At 39.3% G+C, this 20,710-nt stretch overlaps 1 protein-coding gene across 1 annotated transcript in view; it reads right to left on the bottom strand.

Moving 5' to 3' along the window:
• The window catches only part of HEPHL1 (hephaestin like 1), a 93,856-nt gene that overhangs the window by 58,206 nt on the left and 14,940 nt on the right, over positions 1–20,710 (bottom strand). Inside the window, exons 3-9 of the mRNA XM_072795021.1 lie at positions 14,610–14,822; positions 13,545–13,724; positions 10,258–10,512; positions 7,054–7,222; positions 4,339–4,478; positions 4,056–4,187; positions 2,241–2,452 (exon numbers count right to left, since the gene is read on the bottom strand). Of these exons, the coding sequence (XP_072651122.1) occupies positions 2,241–2,452; positions 4,056–4,187; positions 4,339–4,478; positions 7,054–7,222; positions 10,258–10,512; positions 13,545–13,724; positions 14,610–14,822 (1,301 nt within the window). The remainder of the gene's footprint in view (positions 1–2,240; positions 2,453–4,055; positions 4,188–4,338; positions 4,479–7,053; positions 7,223–10,257; positions 10,513–13,544; positions 13,725–14,609; positions 14,823–20,710) is intronic.

Below are 20,710 nucleotides of genomic sequence, written 5' to 3'. Positions count from 1 at the left end.
GACTAATTTCCTGACCTGGATAATTATGTTGTGTTTATGTCAGAGAGTGACCTTGCTTTTGGGAAACACACCAAAGAGACATTAGATCTATAACCTACCTCAAACAGGTCAGGAAAAAGAAAACAACAGAAAAATAAAGAGAAAGCAAATAAAGCAAATGAGGCGAAATGTTTATATTTGAGGAATCTGGGTGAAGGGAATTCTGATTAAGTGGCCATTGGAGAAGGCATGACTTTTAGCAAAGTACCTGGTTAGATTCTATGACATCCATTCACCCCTGGGAGAATTTTTTGGAAAGAGAGGCAAATACCTCTTTGGTGTTCTCTAACTGCTGAGGAGAGACCTAAGCTTTGACCTATAGAGGGCCTGGTTTAGTTTATGTTTCATTAGTATTTTTTTGCATTGAAAATAAGGGAAGCAGGGGAAATGGAATGGGGAAAAATCAGAGAGGAAGACAAACCATGAGAAACTCTTAACTCTGGGAAACAAACTGAGGGTTGCTGAAGGAGAGGTGGGTAGGAGGATGGGGTAATTGGGTGATGGCCATTAAGGAAGGCGTACAACGTGATGAACACTGGATGTTATACTATATGTTGGCAAATTGAATTTAAATTCTAAAAAATAACTGGAAAAAAAGAAAATAACTTTGGCCAAATGGATTTCTCTCTAGAAATCCCAAATGTGGGGTATTTCGGGCTACTATTAATTTTTTCATGAACTTCATGTAAATGGACTGACCATGAGTGGTGTTCGGTTCAGGCAACAACTTTCCTATACTATGAGGTGCTTCTAGCAAGTGTCCAAGTTACCATTAAATGGATACAATCAGGGAAAAATCAGAAGTACCTTTCAGAAGTTTTCTGGCATTCAATTTCCTGGGCTCAGGTATTTATTTAGCTCTAGGAAGCAGGGTAGTATATTAGAAAAACAAACAAAGTTGGAAGCTCAAAGTCCTGTTACTGCTGAGTTCCACTACTTACTACTTGGGATCTCATTCAATGTCTCTGGGCATTAGTTTCTTTAGTTTTTTTTTTTTTTTTTAAGATTTTATTTATTTATTCATGAGAGACAGAGAGAGAGAGAGAAGCAGAGACACAGACAGAGGGAGAAGCAGGCTCCACGCAGGGAGCCCGATGAGGGAGTCAATCCCAGGTCCCCAGGATCATGCCCTGGGCGGAAGGCAGGGTTAAACTGCTGAGCCACCAGGGCTGCCCAGTTTCTTTAATTTTAAAATAGGGATAGTCATTCTATTTTGCTTTATATGGTGGTTGAGGGTACAGTGTAACTGTTCAATCTTAGTACACATGCATTATTGAGGAGCCATTTGGAGTGCCAGGGACATACTGAACCTCTAATAGACATTTCTCAGATTGGACCCTCATGCTGGGGAATGAAAATCTATAGTGGATCATGACACTTTGTGTCCTCTACCTAGAAATTCCCTGGAGCCCAGAAGTGGGTGCTTACAATGCCAAACATTATAAAATATACCATGTAAATAAATAGTCTTACTATTTCTGATTGGTGAAGTAAATCAAAATGGTTAACATGATTCAGTCTTCCTACTTTCATCAATATATTTAATATCATATAGACATAGCCTGAAATGGTGTGCTCTGCCACATGAGTCAGTGCAACCAGCAAAGCCTCCAAGTCGGGACTTGCAGGAATTTATCTATATGCTTTCTTGTGTCTTTGTCCACGGCGATTCACTTGCGGTTTGCAGTGGTAAGTTACAGTGGTTCTCAACCACTGGAAAACGCATGGAGGTTCTGATTTAATCGGTCTGGAGCACCAGAATGGAAGATGTTTAAAAGGCCCCCTACATGATTCTAACATGTGGCCAATTTGAGAAAACTTGTCTAAGAAGAAAGGGTCCCAATTCATAGTCCATGTAGATCTCTGAAGATTTCTAGAATCAAAGCAATGCACAGGGACAAGCACCCACCAAATTCCAGCCTCAACAAGCAGAAATGCTGGGTTTCGGAGGGGAGGGGAGGCATCTGTAACTTTTGGATCTTAAAGTTACATTAAAATCACGTTAAATTTAAGTTCAGATCTTAAATTTATAAAAAAAAATAGAATAAAATGCTCATTATGTATTTTAAGTCAATTTTAAGAGGAAGGAGGAAAAACCACTTTTCATAACTGACACTTTATTACTTCCTGATTCCTTGCCATATTACTGCTCTTACCCACATACAACCCTGAGGAGAATTTAGTGACCTTTGACGGCCTACCTGTGTCCCATCAGCATTGAGTACGCCCTTTTTACAGACTAGTAAAGGCCCCACAAGGCCAGAGCTGGTGTCCTGGATTGGTTCAACCGCTGAGAAGTAAAGATAGGTCAGACAGGGGGGATCACCAGCTGTCGGGCTTACACTCTCAGGCACCGTCCACTTGTATGTGAAAGTTTCACCTGGCTTAACATGCGCCCCTGGCTTCAGAAATCCTGAGCAGATAAAAAAATCCAGTTACTCTCAACGCAAGACCAAGAACATCAAATTTGTCAGACTGGATCTTCCAGCTCTAGGGTCTCTCTCTGATGATGTATTTTGTAGAAGGACAATTATTTCCACTTAGGTACCCTACCAGGGAGGTCACTGCCACAGTCGGCTGTTTCATGAGATAGAAGCTTATATCAAAGAATTGTCTTCTTCAGAGATTACGTTTAGTGTCTCCATAAATACTATTTCCTACTCAAATACTGGGCTTAGCAAATATAAAGAGTGATAATTACCTTTCTCACAATTAAATGTAAATCAATCAAGTATCATTGAGTGCCTTCAGATGTGGAATACATTATATCAGCACTGAGGAGGATACCCCAAAAAGTTAAGCAAGAGCCCTATCTTTAAAGAGTTTGAAATCTAGTTGAACCAGGAAATAACCCAAATAACCATAAGATAGAGGAGGTAAGTGAAGACACAAGGTGATAAAGGTGGTAAGTGGCAGATCTGGGATTCAAACTCAGGGCTGTCTGATTCTAAAGACTTGGCACTGGACCTGCACACTATATTGCCAGATGAACTCGTTGAGGGTCTCCAGCCAGACTGAGGCCAGAAACTCTTGACTCCTTGTCCAGAGCTTTGCAAAAAGGTGCCCAGTAAATTTGCTAAGTTAAACAATAGAAAATATAGACATTTGGGCTGTCACTGGTGGTCTTCCTGCACACACACACACACACACACACACACACACAAAGTCATTGTGAGCATTTTGACCAAGGAGAAAGTACAGGTGAAAGAGATGTTGCTGCAGGAGGAGGGATGATGATGGGTCTGGTGGTGGGGGTGGAGGTGGGGGAGTTCTCCCTCCATTCTTTCCTACTCTGTTGCATCATCTCAAAGTCTGCTCTGGACTGGGCCTAGCTCCATCCTTGGGCATGAAGTATCCCAGACACTCATGTCTGTTGCAGTGATAGGAAAGACTTCCAAGGAGACTAAGAGGTTCCAAAGAGCAGTATCATGAGGGGAAGGACAGTTCCTGCAGCCACTGGGTGCAGCTTCCTTTCTTACATGTACAGAGTCTGTGCTACCCACTCTGTGATAGAGAGAGGCCAAATATGATGGTAAGTGCATAAGACTGATTATAAATAAATATTTGTCCACAGAGACAAAGCAAAGACTATGTGTAGGATTTTGATGTTAACCAAATCAGATTTTATTCTCAGCCTCCACCCATAGAATCCCTTGCAACCTGTGGCTGAAAAACTCTCCGACTTAGGGAAGCGGAGGTAACCGTGAAAGTAGCTCACTTTGACATTTATTACATTATTGAGGGAAAAGGAAAGGAATTAACATTTCCTTTTTTTTTTTTTGGAATGAACATTTCCTAAGTGCCTGCTGTGGAGCCCTAAATTCTCTCCAGTTCCTTCTGAAGCCCTGTGAGGTGAGTGTCACTATCTGCATTAGTAGGGAGAAGAGTAAGGCACAAGCTCATATAAGTTCCCAGGGCTGGTAGTAAAAGGGGCCAGCATTTGAATCAAATCTATCTGATTCCAAGTCTTCTGTTCCCCCATCCTCTTTCCTCCCAGAGACTAGGCTGAGACTCACCATCTATGTTTGGGGCTGCATCAGACGCCTTGTCATAGATCACGCCATGGGGCAAAATACTGTAGACTTTGTCGGCTTTGTTGGCAAAGGTCACTAACAGAGTATCACCCACCTCTGCCCTGATGACGGGGCCTGAAAAATATCAAGAGGAGGAGGGAGAAGAGGATGAAAAGGGGCAGAGGGAAGTGAATATAGGCAGGAGGAGAGGAGTCATTCCATGTACATATATGCCCCACTAAAGCATCTCCCCCCATTCAAAACATGACAGATGGTTTTATTCTACCAAGAATTCCAAGATGGGCTTCTGCCTCAGAGAGTCTCTTTCTTCGAGTAAAAGTTGCATCAACATACTCCATATACTGAGCCTTCCAATATTTTCCTCCAATTCTGTTGTCCCCTTGTGTGAAGTAGAACTCGGAGTCACTGTGTAAAGAATAGGAACCTGACTGAGAGCACAACTCTACATATCCACCAGATGCCTTAATTATGGAGCTTCCTTGTATTAGCTTTAGCTCATTCACCCACCCATCTCCCCAGGAAAGATGGCGCAGTCTTCAACCAAGTTTCTAGGAATAGTCAGGCAGCCTTGAAAGACCTTGGATGATGGTCAAGCTCATTCCTTTCTTAGCCACCATACTTGTCTTCTCCAGAGGTCCAGCAACCAAAGAAAGCACAAGTGAACTCTTACCAGCCCTGGAGTTCCAGAATGCTGTTCTGGAAAGAACTAACTGGAAAGTAAAGAGCTAATTGGTTTCTTTGCAGAATAAGTATCCCTCTATCTCTTGCTGATGTCAATATGAATAGTCGCAGCATATAGTAAGCTCTTTGATATCTGGCATGATTAAGGAATGGAGTGTCTAGTTAATCAAATAGTTTAGTCAATGGAGAGTTATTGTATAAACCATATACATGAAATACCAGAGTCTAAAGTTGTGAACTACAGTGATATGAATTATGACTAGCATTATCTCTAGAAACCTTATTTCTGCCCGTGGTGCCACCAGTCTTGCAGTCTCACAGGCTGACTTTGTCTTCTTTCTCTCCTCATCTCCTTATCTTGTTCAGCCTTCCTTCTCTGTACAATTTTTGCCTCTTTTGCCCCTTTTCCTTGCCTTTCTCCCCACTGCCACTATTGTCATACCTGCCCTCGTCACCCTGTGTTTGCAACATTTTACGGAGCCTCCAGCTGCACACTCTGTGCTCTCCCTCTCACCTGGATTGGTCCAGGTTCTCCCTTAGCATATGCATTACTACAACATTAATCAAGATGGTAATTTCCACAGCTAGTTACCTGCTCCAACATCTTTACTCAATTAAAACTGCCAATCAGATAAAGTTCAAAAGGATTATGGGATCTCTGTGGTTGATACCCAGTTTACCCAATCCTCTCCCTATAGCTCTATGCAAACATCCACTCCCCTGTGCAAATACCCTACTCCAATCATTTTGATCTCACTCCCTCCTTACTATTCACTTCTATAAATTCCACTATTCTTCAGGACTCTACTAAGTTTCATTTCTCTGTGAAATGTTCTCTGGCTGTCTTAGCATTCTCTGAATGCCCAGAGAACCCACTTGTCTGGACAACTCATTTTAATCTTATTTGTAACTTGCAAAGTTAGTTCTTTTCTGGGCATGCCGTTTCTTTCTGACCTGAGGGTGGGAATGCTGGTTTAGACCTTCCTGTAACCCTCATGTCACTTTTAATGTTGTATTTTCATATATCACATTAAGTATCAGCTAAAGATAGTTTAATATTCCATATTTCATAAGATGCTTCAGAATCTGGAAGGCTTCTAAGACAAAATTCCCAATGCCAATTCTCATTATTCTGTTTATGGAAAAATACTGGTCAATAGGGACTGTCAATATCAAGCAGGTTCAAATAAGGTTCACATAAATCCTTTAGGCTGGGTTCAAAGGCATTGGTTTGGTGGGAAAAAATGAATGAATGAACTTATGATGAAAGAAATGGAAGGTGTCTTATCCATCACAAAGAGAATTTTTATTTATTTTATTTATTTTTACTTTTTTACAAAGAGAATTTTTAAAACATTATCTTGATTATAAAAGGGATCATAGGGTAATAACAATCACTCTTGGTATTATACTGTACATTTTCTTTATCTTTTAAAAGATTTTTTATTTATTTATGAGGGAGACAGTATGAGAAGGGGAGAGGAACAGAGGGAGAGGGGGAAGCAGACTCCCCATTAAGCAGGGAGCCCAACGTGGAGCTCGATCCCGGGACCTCAAGATCATGATCTGAACTGAAGGCAGATGCTTAACCAACTGAGCCACCAAAGTGCCCCACATACTGTACATTTTAAAATGCTTTCACAGGCATAATTGCACAGTATTCTATAATAACAAGTCATAAGAGTCCATATCCACTTAATGAATTGTTAGATTCAGTTTGAAAAATACTACATGCTATGGAGACAAAATGATTAACAATGACTCAGGAGTCAGGGGAGGCTTCACTTAAGCATGACATTAGAATTAGATTTTGAAGAAAAATAACATTTTGCTGGATAGGTAGGAAAGGACCTTCTGCGTAGAGGGGGCATAACTTATGAGGCTGTCCTTGAACCAAAATGGAAACTTTCCTTGGCCAGTTTACTTCCATTGAAAGAGAGCCCTGTCTTATTCTCTCTTTAGAAGTGTCTCTTTTACATGTGCAAGGGCCTTATCCTATTCTCTGTCAGCTTAGTACTACTCATGGCACTTAGAACTGCAGTTTGCACATAGTACGTGCTAAAGAGAATGTTTGGTGAATTAATGAATCTAGTGCTTTGATTTAGCCAGCCAATCATGAAACTATAAATACTCTGCCAATTCTCAGCAATATGTCCATTACCACCCCTTAGTGGTGGTGTCGTGCCATCTAGTATGTCCTCATAGGAGAAGGGCTGGGAATTCAAGTTAGGTCAGAGGAAAAAGTCTAAGAGATGCTTCTCCTAAGAGAGTCTTAGAAACACCAGCAAAGATTGCTTACCTGCCAGAGGCATTAAGGGGAAGACCACTGAATTTGTTATAGCCTTGAGGAGCATAATCCCAAAGAACTTTTTCGGCTGCTATAAAGTAGTGTCTCTGCTGACCCTTCATCTTGGGATGAGAAATATCACCTTTGCAGTTACCAACATTGTACTGTCCCAACATGCCAGCTGCAGAACAGAAGAAAACCACAAGCCAGGGTATAAATGCTCACATAGGAAATCAGACAAGAAAATGGAAAATGGACAAAGGACATCAATACATTATTCACAAAATCTATCTAAATACTTGTCAACCTATAGACACATGAAAAAAGAGCTCAACCTTAATAGTAAGCGATACTGTTGTTCATTTATCAGATTGGTAAAGATTAGAAACACTAATAATTCTCAGTGTTGGCAGATGAATGAGAAATGCTCACACACTAAGGGTGAAGAGTAAAAGGAAATTTGGCAATGCAAGCCTGTCCATAGCTTTAGAGAAAAATCAGACTCTTTGACCCAAGAATTCTAAATCTAAGAGTTTTCCTCAAGAAAGACCAGACAGGGATCCCTGGGTGGCGCAGCGGTTTGGCGCCTGCCTTTGGCCCAGGGCGCGATCCTGGAGATCCGGGATCGAGTCCCACATCGGGCTCCCGGTGCATGGAGCCTGCTTCTCCCTCTGCCTGTGTCTCTGCCTCTCTCTCTCTCACTGTGTGCCTATCATGAATAAATAAAAATTAAAAAAAAAAAAAGAAAGACCAGACAAAAGTGTAGTATATCTGCAAACTGAGGTTTTTTAGTATGGTTTATGATAATCAAAAAAAGGGAGAAGATACAAGTGTTAGGCAGTAGAATATTGGTTAGGTAAGTCATAATTGCCTTTGGAAGGAACCCGGGAGGATTAACAATGATGAAGTAGCTCTATATTGACTGACATGAAAATATATTACTGATATATTAATAAGTGGGAAAAGTAAGATAAAGGGCAATGTATTAATAGACTAATTTCATGTTATAAATAACATGCACTTATGTATAAAGGTCTAGAAAATAGAAGGAGGATACACCATTAATCTAAAACAGGATTGCTGATTTAAAAATTAAATGTATTTTCTAATTTTTTATGATAATTTTTTCTGAGCATATGGACAATATAGGAAATATTATATTTTAGTAATGTACAAACACCAGCTTATGTCCGCAACCACTGGCCATGCTTAGCCATCTTACTTCAATTTGAGACTTCAAATAGCTGCAAATGCCTTGATTTTAAAACTAGTTTCTTCCTAGTTTTAAGAGCATGAGACCCTGTAAGAATAGGATCTTGTGGCAAGAACACTTAATATCTACCCTTCTAGGAAATTTCAAGGACACCACAGTTTTGACCATAGTCACCATGCTATACGTTAGGTCTCCAGAACTCGTTCATCTTGTATAACTGAAATTTTGTGCTCCTTGAGATCTCAAGTGTTTCTAGCATGGATGTGTGCCACCACACATGCACGTATGAGTGCCTGCGTGCACACACACACACAGAGTTAACTATGTGAGGTCATGGATATGTTAATTAGCTTGAGTGTGGTGATCAGTTCATAGTATGCATATATCAAAACATCAAGTTGCACATCTTAAATATATGCAATTCCTATGTGTCAATTATACTTCAATAAAACTGGGTGAAAATAAGAATAGGACTTGATCATCTTTGTCTTCCCATAATAGTATCTGGTACATATTTCTGATCAACTCAACATTTGTTGAGTTGAATTTAATCGGAATAACCTATCTGACTAATGTTAAGATTAGCTGCTTAAGATTGGTGGGAACAGGGGATCCCTGGGTGGCGCAGCGGTTTAGCGCCTGCCTTTGGCCCAGGGCGCGATCCTGGAGACCCGGGATCGAGTCCCACATCGGGCTCCCGGTGCATGGAGCCTGCTTCTCCCTCTGCCTGTGTCTCTGCCTCTCTCTCTCTCTCTGTGACTATCATAAATAAATAAAAATTAAAAAAAAAAAAGATTGGTGGGAACAAGAATGTGTTATCAAAGCTGTCCTGGAGAGTTGCATCCCTGTACCTGCTGGTGACTACATGTAGTCAGTATTTAAATTTAATTATGCATTATTTCTTCTGTGTCAATGTATCTAACACTTTTTTTGTATTTTGTTTTCACCATCTTAAGCCAGACCTTTTCTATGTCATAACTCTAATGTCAATGCTTCTTAACTAGCATCCAGCAGCCAGAATCTCTCCGTCAAATCCTTTCTGCACACAGGTATCATATTCATCTTCCTAGATTGCTGCACTATTATGTCACTGGTATGCCTAAGAATCTAGAAGAACTCATTATGGACTTCCAGTCCTGACTCCTTAGCCTTGCCTTTCAAATCTCCTTCCACTGGGCTCTGACTGCAGGCTTCTCTCTTATCACTCTTCTGGTATAAGCCTGTGGTCCAGCTAAGTAGGGACCCATTTTATGTGGTCCCAAAGGAACAAGACTAAATCATTCAACAGGCATTTAAGTAAAATAATGTTTATCATGTACCTATGGGATTTTGCAACTATCATTGGATCTTGTCTCAATACAAGGAAGAACATTCTAACAGAGCAGCCCAGAGAGGAAATGGGCTGCTACAATTAATTGAAAGACACATCCAAAAGGAAATTCAAGAATTGGATATGGGGTTGGTTCAGATTATCTATAAATTTCTCTCAAATGCTAAAATGTTATTATTCTATTTAGAATTGCTTATATAGTACATGTATTTTTCCTGGTTCCTGGTACTTCCTCTGCCTGGAAAGTCTTTCTTCCCTTCTTCATCTGTTCAATTCCTACCCATATTTCAAGACTCAGCTTAGGAGCCAACTCCTCAGGAAGTACCTCGGATTGTCCCAGAGAAGTGGCTATAGCAAACAAAGAGCAATTATCTTTCCACCTCACATTTTATTCATTTGTAAATGTCTGTGTCTAGCTACTGGACCATAGGCTCCTTGATGGTCTTACTATTTCTTTCATTCATCTCCCACCTTTTTCATATGGAATTGATCAATAAATATCTGTTGATAGGATGCCAAGTAATTAAGCATTGTACATCTTCCTCTATATTCAATATTTAATTAAATATAGCACAAGAATCAATCTAAAAGCAGATGCTGAATGAGCAACATTGAGAGCATGATATAATCGTCCCACTCTAAACATTTACATGCTTGTCTTTGCCCTTTTTACCTTGTAGGTGATCACTGACTTGGCAAGTTATCATCCACTTCCCAGGATTCTCAACCACCATTTCTGTTGTCAGGAAGGTGGCTGGGAACAGGTTGACGACATCAGTCCGATGCCCTCTGCTGATGAAGGTGTTTCCATAGAAATAGATGGAATGGATGTCTATCTCATTCCCCATCCCAAATAAGTGCCAGGACACTGATTCACCAACACACATATCAGGCTCAGGGAGGTTTCCAAAGAGATATCCATTGAGGGCTGAAAAACAGAAACACACTGGTGGAAGAGACTCTCCTGCAGAGGCGAGCAGGACCAGAAGCAATGGTAGCACATACTCTAGCATGGCTGAAAAATTAGCACTGATCATTGGTTGTAATTTTTTTGTTCAGGAAACCATGGCTCCTTTCATAAACTATAGTTCCAGAAAAGAATGAAAGGTATTAGGTTTTTCAAGAGAAAAGCACTCAATAAACGTGGAGATGAGCACACATGAAAGCAGCCTTGGAGCTGCTGTGTGAACTCAATAATGAGATCAGGAGTAAAAAGAGCACTGCTCAGACTTTCCAGGTGGCTCAACCCCTTTCTATCATGATCCTTCATTTTCATACCTGACTTCCATAGGAGACTCTGTCCCTTGACATTAGAAATCTACTCTTACTCATTTCATTTCAGGGCTGTCAGGACCCAGCAGAAAAGTTGGCACATAGTAGCTACTTCATTTAAGTAATTAAAGTGAGCCGCAAAAAAGGAAATGAAAGATGCTGATTAGAAGGGACCTAGGAGACGTGTTTACTCTAAAGTTTTTTTAGTTTAAAAGCAGGGAAAAAAACCATTTTTACTAGGTCTTTCTGGGGCAGAATCTATTTGATTGAGCTTATGCTGGAAGTCAGAAACCTAGTCTTTTGAATTATCTCAATGGGAGCCAGGAATTGACCAAGTGCAGGAGAACTTGATTCAGGGTTTTAAAGAGTCATAACATCACTTCTTAAATTCAAATTGAAATTCAAATTTTAAATTCATTTTAAATTCAAAAAAGCAATTATTACTAAGATAATAATGATTAAGACAGCACAGTTGATTCTAAATAATTTTAGTAAGCTTAAATGAATTTATTAATATATCTTATACTGATTGAACATCTTCTATTGACTAGTTTTTTTTTAAGTTAATGTTTTTTCAATTCTTGGTTGGGTCTCCTTTACTAATTCAAAGAAAGATTGTTTGTAAACACCTATTTCTGTATACAGCTGATTTTTTTAAAAAGATCTTATTTATTTATTTTATGAGAGTGAGTGGAAGAAGGTCAGAGGGAGGGAGAGAGAGAGAAAACATCAAGCCGACTCTGAGCTGAGTGTGGACCTCAATGAGGGGCTTAATCCCACGATCCTGAGATCATGACCTGAGTTAAAACAAAGAGTCGGGACACTTAACTGAGCCATCCAGCCACCTCTATATTTTTTATTTTTTAAGAGTTTATTTTTAAGTCATCTCTACACCACTGTGGGGCTCAAACTTAACAACTCTGAGATCAAGAGTCGCATGCTCTACCGACTGAGCCAGCCAGGTGCCCGCAGGCTAGTCTTCATTTTAAATACAGTCTATATTTGCTTATGTAATTGATTCCTTTTTGTTGGCCATTTTCATTTGAAAGAGTAAGAGGAATTATGTGGGCAGCTGAGTCGTAAACCATCACAGTTAGTAGTTTTCAGCAAGATTTGAGATCATTGCCACCGTTTTGTAAAGCATAGGAATAAAAGTGGACTGGACGCAGCAATGCTTCAAATTTAAGTCTTTGTTTATTCTACCTTTCACTTCCTTCCCTGTGTCCCTCCCTTCTCCTTTACTTCTTCCCTTCTAAACTATTTTCCAAACACCCGCCTCACACATAGTTGCTGAAATACTACTAGAAAGAACAGAGAGGGTGTGCAGTGCAGTGGAAATTGTCAGTATACTGACACTCACACCTCAACACACTTTGGAATCAAACACCACCAAACTAACATTTATTTGATATGGGGCTTCCCTCTTAGCTTCTCTCAGGCAAACTCCGGCCCAATGATCACTTTGACCTTAGACAAATCATTGATGGTCTTTAGACTTCAGTTTCTTCATCTGTAAAATGGGGGAGGTCAGATGACCATTAGCTCTTTCCTCCTCTCTATGACTTTATGACTACATTGACGCTACCTTGATTAGGATGATTCTGGGAGACAAGCAGATATGGAGGAAATTATCAATGAATGACATGAGGTGTTTGTTTACATTGAAGATGTCTTTTATGTTCATTAGAACTTTCTGGGTAAACAGAGGAATGAGACTACCTAATAATTCTCAAGTCCTAAAATTTTGTATTAAGCCACTACTCTGCAAAACAGACATGGGTAAGTGGTCTGTCTCAATGGCAAGGATAACTATAGAAATTCAATATTTTCAAATATGGGGTCCGGCACATAGTAAATGCTCAATAAATGTTGATGAAAAGATCTCTGGGAGAGGCACCTGGATGGCTCAGTCGGTTAAGCATCCAACTCTTGGTTTCATCTCAGCTCATGAGATTGAGCCCTGCATTGGGCTCTGTGCTGGGCATGGGGCCTGATTAAAATTCTCTTTCTCTCTGTCTCTCTTTTCAAAAAAATTAATTTCGGGTGCTTGGGTGGCTCAGTCAGCATCTGCCTTAAGCTTAGGTCATGATCCTGGAGTCCGGGGATCAAGTCCTACATCAGGCTCCTTGTTCAGTGGGGAGCCTGCTCCTCACCCTGCTCCTGCTCTCTCTCTTTCTCTCTCAAATAAATAAATAAATAAATAAATAAATAAATAAATAAAATATTTCTAAAAATTAATTTTTAAAAAAGAATGAGAAACATAAAAAATTCACAAATGTGTATTTAAACTATGAAATTTAGCAGCCATTTAGATAATGGTTACTGGATAAATGCAAAAGGTTGCAAACCACTGGATTATTACATAATGATGATTCATTCTCCTTTCTCGTGTCAATATAAACCCACTCATCCTCTCTAGGCTCACCTCCTGATTCTTTCCTGGTTATAACATTAATCCTTCCATTTTCCATACCATAGCTTGTCATACCCAATTTTGCTTCATCTCTTCTCAGATTGTTTTACATTCTGACATGTATGATGTTTCATATCACTTCCTAACCATTCTTATCATTGAATTATAAATCCTAGAAAGCCAGGTTAGACATTTCTGGTTTTTTTTCATCCCTCATAGTATCAGATCCACAAAAAAGCATTCAATATATATTTGGTAACATGGCAGACACTCACCATGCATTTTGTTACTTCTCTGGAAAACAGCATCTTTTTTGTCAACTGAGTCAGGGTTGGTGCAGAAATGTCTGATATTTTCATCAAGGTACCAACTTTGATTCTCATCCACCAGAGTAAACATGATAATGAACTCTCGGTCCACATCTGTCCTTGTGCCTGTATATTTATTCAGGATACCTATTCAAGGGAGGGGGGACATCCAAAAGAGTGGAGAAAAAGTTCAAAGTGAATTAAATCAAGATGAGTTTTGCTTCTTGCCAATAGTATTAGGTAAGTTTGAAATCTGCCAAAGACTATAGGAACAAAAGTAACTGCAACATGAAAGCAGCAAAAGATTTTTAAAAAATTTTTTAAATTTATTTATGATAGTCACACACAGAGAGAGAGAGAGAGAGAGAGGCAGTGACATAGGCAGAGGGAGAAGCAGGCTCCATGCACCAGGAGCCCGATGCGGGATTCGATCCCGGGTCTCCAGGATCGCGCCCTGGGCCAAAGGCAGGTGCTAAACTGCTGCGCCACCCAGAGATCCCCAGCAGCAAAGGATTTTAATAGAAATGACAGAGTCATAGAAGAGGAAAGTCATAAAACAGAAGTCTTCACAACCAGACTTGAAAACCTTGCTCCTGAAGGGAGCCAGTGTTACTGACAGCACAGACACACTACCTTGATTAATAGGGAACAAATCACAAAGTGATCATGAGGGTGAAATATTAAAGCAAAAGTAAACCTGGCCATTTGGCTACATTTTTCTACTTTATGTGTGGTGTCAAGCTGGCATGAGTGGCTATCAATATGGTAGGGCCCTGGTTTGGTTTTTTTAAAGCATATAAGCTTCGGAATACGATGATGGTTCTTTGACAGAAGTCTGAATTATTGACCCTTTTGTGGTGTCAGATGGATCTTCCATGTTAGAAAAATCTTTCTAATCTTACAGAATGCTTGGAAGGAGAGACATCTTCCATATGGAACAAGGGAGGTAAGCAAAACACTTTTTAACACATCTGGGAATAGGCTTCTGTGTGTGTCTGTGTGTGTGTGTATTGGGAGGGAGGGGCTCCTTACCTTCCTTGCACACCAGGAGCGGGCCAATTAACCCAGAGCAGATATCCTTAGGAGCATCAATGTGTGAATGGTACACCCAGGTCAGACAGTTGGCGTCTGCTGGAGCAGGGGCATATTCTTCTCTTACTGGCCAGACATAGGTGTAGTTTTTGCCAGGAGGAACCATATCATCATTCTTATTCCTTCCGGATGTTCCATCTGGGTATAGAGCTCCTTTCAAGAAACGATAAAGCATAGTTAACATACAGAGATTGCATGCTATAGTGGTCAGTGTAGAGCTTTGGAATCAAACATATATGATTCAAAATTTATTTCTTGCGGGATTGAGACAAATTATTTAAATTCTCAATACCTTGGCTTTCTACCAGTGAAGCTAGAACTTTGATACCTACCCCACAGGGTTGTGAAAACTAGCTTATACAATGTACACAAAGCATCCTGCACAAAACCGGATGCTTAATAAATGTTCATAAGGACCCCTTCTGATAGGCTTCTTGTAACCAATCAGGAAGATTTGAATCCACCTTACTTAACATCAATTCAAGAAGGAAAGGAGAGGGGCCCCTGGATGGCTCAGTCAGTTAAGCATCTGACTTTGGCTCAGGTCATGATCTCAGAGTCCTGGGATTGAGCCCCACATTGGGCTCTCTGCTCAGTGGGGAGTCTACTTCTCCCTCTCCTTCTGCCCCTTTCCCACACCTGTGCTTTCTCTCTCTCTCTCTCAAATAAATAAAGTCTTTAAAAAAAAAAAAAGAAGAAGGATAGAAACAGTAGAAGAAATAATGAAATTCTTGGGCACTTATTATAGATTCAGTACCTGTTTGAGTTCTCATGAAAGATAGGAAGGAAGAGTAAGACTTTCAGGTTTCCTCCAGAGATACTACAGTTTTGTTTGAGCAGATCAGAATAGCAATTATTAGCACATGGGACAACTGGAGAGTAAAATAGGGTGATGTGTTGAACATAATGGGTTTTACTAGGTGAGGGGGTCCCACAGAGAGGATAGGGGCACATAGGCATGGCATTCTCTTTCTGTTTTGTGAAGTAAGATTGAATCATATTTTTCTTTTTTTTTTAAGATTTTGTTTATTTATTCATAGAGACACGGGAGGTGGGGGGGCAGAGACACAGGCAGAGGGAGAAGCAGGCCCCATGCAGGAAGCCCGACGTGGGACTCGATCCAGGGTCCCCAGGATCACAGCCCAGGCCGCAGGCAGCACCAAACTGCTGCGCCACCAGGGCTGCCCTGCATCATATTTTTCAATTAAGGAAAGTCTACTGCTAAAACTAATTTGATAACCACCTAGATAGAAGGTAGGAGCCTGGAAGGACTGGGAGGAGTTGGATAGCACTGGGAAGAAGGCTGGAGAATGAGGGTCCAAGGAGATGGATGTGGATACACTCCAAGTTCATTCTTCATTCTTTCACTTGTTCACCAATTTATTCAACAAACCTACAATCCTGAATCCCTTGGACTAGATCAATTTTCTAAAACGCATTCACACAAATTAGGGCGGTAGAGCCAGGGAGTAGCTAAGTTCACAGCCATTGAAGTTAGACTGCCTGGAATCAAATCCTATCTCTATCACTTGTTAGCTGTGACTTGGGCAATTTCCTTCTCTTTTAGGAGGCTTGGCTTCATGATAATTATCACACCTATCTCATAGAGTTGCTGAGGCTTACATGACATAAGATCTATGATACATTTATCACAGCACTTGGTATATAGTAAGTTTGCAGAAAACATCAGTTATTATTCATTCATAGCACCTGCCCAAGATTTTAGATAAATATGCATAACACTATGTATATAATTGTTTGATTAATGTCTGTCTCTCACATTAGACTGTAATTTCCACAAAACCAGATTTCTTTCTGCTCATTTTATATGCAAGATCTACCCCAGTGCTTAGTATTGTAGATGTTCAGCACATATGTGTTGAATAAAATAATAAATGACTGGCACAACTGTACATGACACCATACACCAAGGTCCTGTGAATAATATGCATGGCTTGGAAGCTTTTGAGCTTATAAATGGAGAGACTGAGTATCGGTAGCTGGCGGAGGATGGGTGGGTAGTGGATTTGTCTAGAAGCTTCAACTCATGAAGATGAGTTCACTCATTTTGTTTTGCTTATATGATATAAATCAATACAAACACCAATTTTTCTAGAGACTCTTTTATTCACAATTTATTTATGTGCTTTGTTTTTGCTCATTATTATTGGCGGGTGTTGATGGCTATTATTGAAAGGAAAGGCTGGAGTCCCCAAACAAATCCTTGGTGTCACCACTGAAGATGAGGTAGATGATTTAGGATGCAAAATAAACCGTGGATATAAAGTAAAAAGTGATTTCGGGGTGGGTTGCTTTTTAAGTTGTTCTGAAAGTTATTCTTAGGAAGGGATTTTGATTTGACAAGGGTTTTGAGCAATGGTAACATTAACAATATGAGAATATTTTTAAAACATTCATTTGGTATTCTAGAATGTGTGGGCTTTTATAAATCAAAATATACAAGTTTTCACCCCATCAGATTTGAGACTATTGAGGATTGTTGAAGTTGTAGGAGAAACAGGCCAGTTCATGAACAAAAGGTGGAATACTAAATGTGCAATTTTTTGGAGGACAATTTGCCAATTCCTAAGAGAAGAAAGAAAGAAAGAAAGAAAGAAAGAAAGAAAGAAAGAAAGAAAGAAAGAAAGAAAGAAAGAAAAGAAAAGAAAGAAAATGAATATAACCAGCAATTTTACTTTTAAGAATTTAACATTCTTGAAAATGTTTTCCAAAATAAATGTACTGGAAAATTCACTATAGAATTGCTGGTATCAACCCCAAACTGAAAGTTACCTAAATGATCATCATTAATCATCAATAATCATCAATGTACTAAACTGGTACATTCATACAATAGAATATTGCACAACTTTAAAAGAAGGTCTATGTGTGCTAATGTGAGAAAATCTCCAACATGAAGTAAAAATGAAAAAAGAGACTACATAACAACCTTAGAGTATAATCTCTTTTTTTTACAAATGAACAAGTATATACATACACATAACCACACACATTCACATATAGGTACAGGAATTTTTCTAAGAGAAATTTATGAGACATTTTTAAAGGCAATTGCTTTTCTGGTAAGAGACAAGTATGAAGAATTTTTACTTTCCTTATTATACATCTTTGTACTCTTAAAATTTTCTATGTTCATATACTACTTTTTGTTTAATCTTTTGTTTTGAGCTCATTTTAGTGGATATATAGGGAATCAGAATGTGAGGCATTTACCCCTTTATGCTTTTCTGAATTAAAAAAAAACAATAAAATTTATTTTTAAATAGTCCTAATACATAACTATATTTCATATGGAGATCAAAAAAGCACCAACTAATTCCATTACTAAGTGAGATATTGTATGTAAGAGCTCTAGCATAGGGATTAGCAAATTGGGGACTGTTTAATCAATGTTAATTCTACCTACCAACTTCTGAGTTCATTCTCTACCACTTCTCAGGTGAAATCTTGGAAGCAACAACTATGTATTTACTCATTTTTGCAGCCCCAGTATCCAGCAATAAGTCTAGTTCATAGTAAACACTAAGTTGAACTGAGCAGGGGCTTTCAGATTAGCAAACTTGGAATGGTAGTGAAGAGAAAAATTCATCGAAAGAGAGCGAAGGCATCAGCAAATCCTCTCCCCCAAAAGTAACATAAAGTTGAATGAAATTGAAAAATACCAACCATTCCATTGCCCTGGAAATTAAATAAATTCATCCAGTAATGTTTATGCTTGAAAAATTACTGAACATCAATTATTTGCCTTTTCCTGCTGACTTTAATGCTGTGTGCTTGCAAAGAGGAGAAGCAAAGGGCCCAACAAAAACTAAAATCCAAGGCAGACAAGAACCACCTAAACTTTGAGTGGGTTCTCTATCTACCCACAATTCCAACTCCAAAGAACTGAGGAGTTAATGATACTTAAGCACAACCTCTGTCCAAGCATCTGCTGACTTCAAAGCTAATCAGATTTAGAGCTGACCCCTTAGCAGCCAGCCTTCAAAATAAACACAAGGAAGAAAAAAGAGCAGAAACCTTGGCAGCCTCACACTACAGGGAAAACAGATTTCACGGATTTAGCCCAGGCAAGTTACTAAACAAAAGAGCAAACCAAGGGATGCCTGGTTGAGAATCTGCCTTTGGCTCAGAGTGTGAACCCCAGGGTCCAAGATCAAGTCCTGTATCGGGTTCCCCACAGGGAGCCCGCTTCTCCCTCTGCCTATGTCTCTGCCTGTCTCTGTGTGTGTCTCATGAATAAATAAATAACATCCTTTTTAAAAAATCAAAGCAAGAAAAAAACAACCTTGGATGAGGGAAGGACCTGAATCCAGAGTTGTTTCAACATATGCTCAAAAATTTCCAGTTTTTAACAAGAACAACAAAATGAGACATATAAAGAAACAAGAAAGTATGACCCATTCTCAAAGAAAAGTCAATACACATTATCATAAAGTGTCTCTAGATGTGAAATTTAACAAATAGACTTTAAAGCAGCTATTATAAAAATGTTTAAGCAGGGCAGACCGGGTGGCTCAGTGGTTTAGCGCCGCCTTCAGCCCAGGGTGTGATCCTGGAGACCTGGGATCGAGTCCCATGTTGGGCTCCCTGCATGGAGCCTGCTTCTCCCTCTGCCTGTGTCTCTGCCTCTCTCTCTCCTCTCTATGTATTCTCATGAATAAATAAATAAAATCTTTTAAAAAAATGTTCAAGCAATTAAAACAAATCATGTTTAAATAATTAAAGAGAAATTGGACAAAATGATTCAACAAATGAAAAAATCTCAACAAGGAGGTAGAAATTATAAAAAAGAACAAAGTTGAAGTTTTGGCATTGAAAAGTGCAATAAATGATATAAAATATTCACTAGAGAGTCTTGACAACAAATTCAAGATGGCAAAAGAATCAGTGAACTTGAATATAGATCAATAGAACTATGCTATCTGAAAAAGGGGGGGAAAGCTTGAAGAAAATAAGCATAATCTCAGAGGCCTGTGGGTCAACATCAAGTCTATTAACAGGTGCAATAGAAACCTGCCAAAGGAGAAAAGAAAGAAAACGGGACAGGAAAAAAATGTTTAAAGAAATAATGGCCCAAAGTTTTCCAAACTTAATGAAAAACATTAATCCACACACCAAAGTAGCATAATGAACCACAAGTAAGATAAATACAAAGAATCTATACATAGATACATTGTTGTCAAATTGTTAGGAAAAAAAGGCAAAGAGGTAATATTGGAAGCGGGCGAAAAAAGACTCATCACATTTGTGGGAGCATTGACATGATTAACAGTCAACTTCCCATCTGAATGGAGACAAGAAGACAGTGAGATAATACATTCAAAGTGCTGGGGCGACTGGGGGGAATGCAAACGGAGAATACCCTATCCAGCAAACTATCCCTCCAAAAAGGAAGGTTAGTAAAGATGTTCTAGATAAATAAAGGCTGAGTGAGTTTTTTGCTAGCAGATTGTCTAGCACTGGCTAGAATCTTCAGAATAATATTTAACGATAGTGGTGAGAGCAGACATTCTTGCCTTGCTCTTAATCTTATGAAGAGATCATTCAGTCTCTGTCCTATTAAGCATGGCATTAGCTGTGGATTTTTCTTAGATAACCTTTAGAAAGATAAGGAATTTCCTGTCTATTCCTAGTTAGTTGGAAATTTTTAATTTGATAAATACTAGATTTTGTTAAATGCCCTTCTGTACCCTTTGAGATGGTCATGTGGTTTTTGTCCTTTATTCTATTAATATGTTGCATTACATTCATTTAGTTTTACTTATTTACATATTTTTGAGAAAGAGAGAAAGCTTGTCAGTGGGCGAGAGGGGCAGAGGGGGAGAGAATCTTAAGCAGGACCCATGCTCAGAGTGGAGCCTGATCCAGAGATCAGTCTCAAAAACTCCAAGATCATGACCTAAGCTGAAAAATAAGGAGTTGGGTAAGGCTCCCCAGGATGCATTTATTTTTTAGTGTTAAACTAACCTTCCAATCATAGGATAAATTCCATTAGGTCATGGTGTATAATTCGCCTGGTA

This window comes from Canis lupus, chromosome 23, assembly GCF_048164855.1.
Source record: "Canis lupus baileyi chromosome 23, mCanLup2.hap1, whole genome shotgun sequence".
Taxonomy (NCBI): Eukaryota; Metazoa; Chordata; class Mammalia; order Carnivora; family Canidae; genus Canis; species Canis lupus.
The sequence above is the reverse complement of the archived record's forward strand: the minus strand, read 5'-3'. Positions and strand labels throughout refer to the sequence as shown.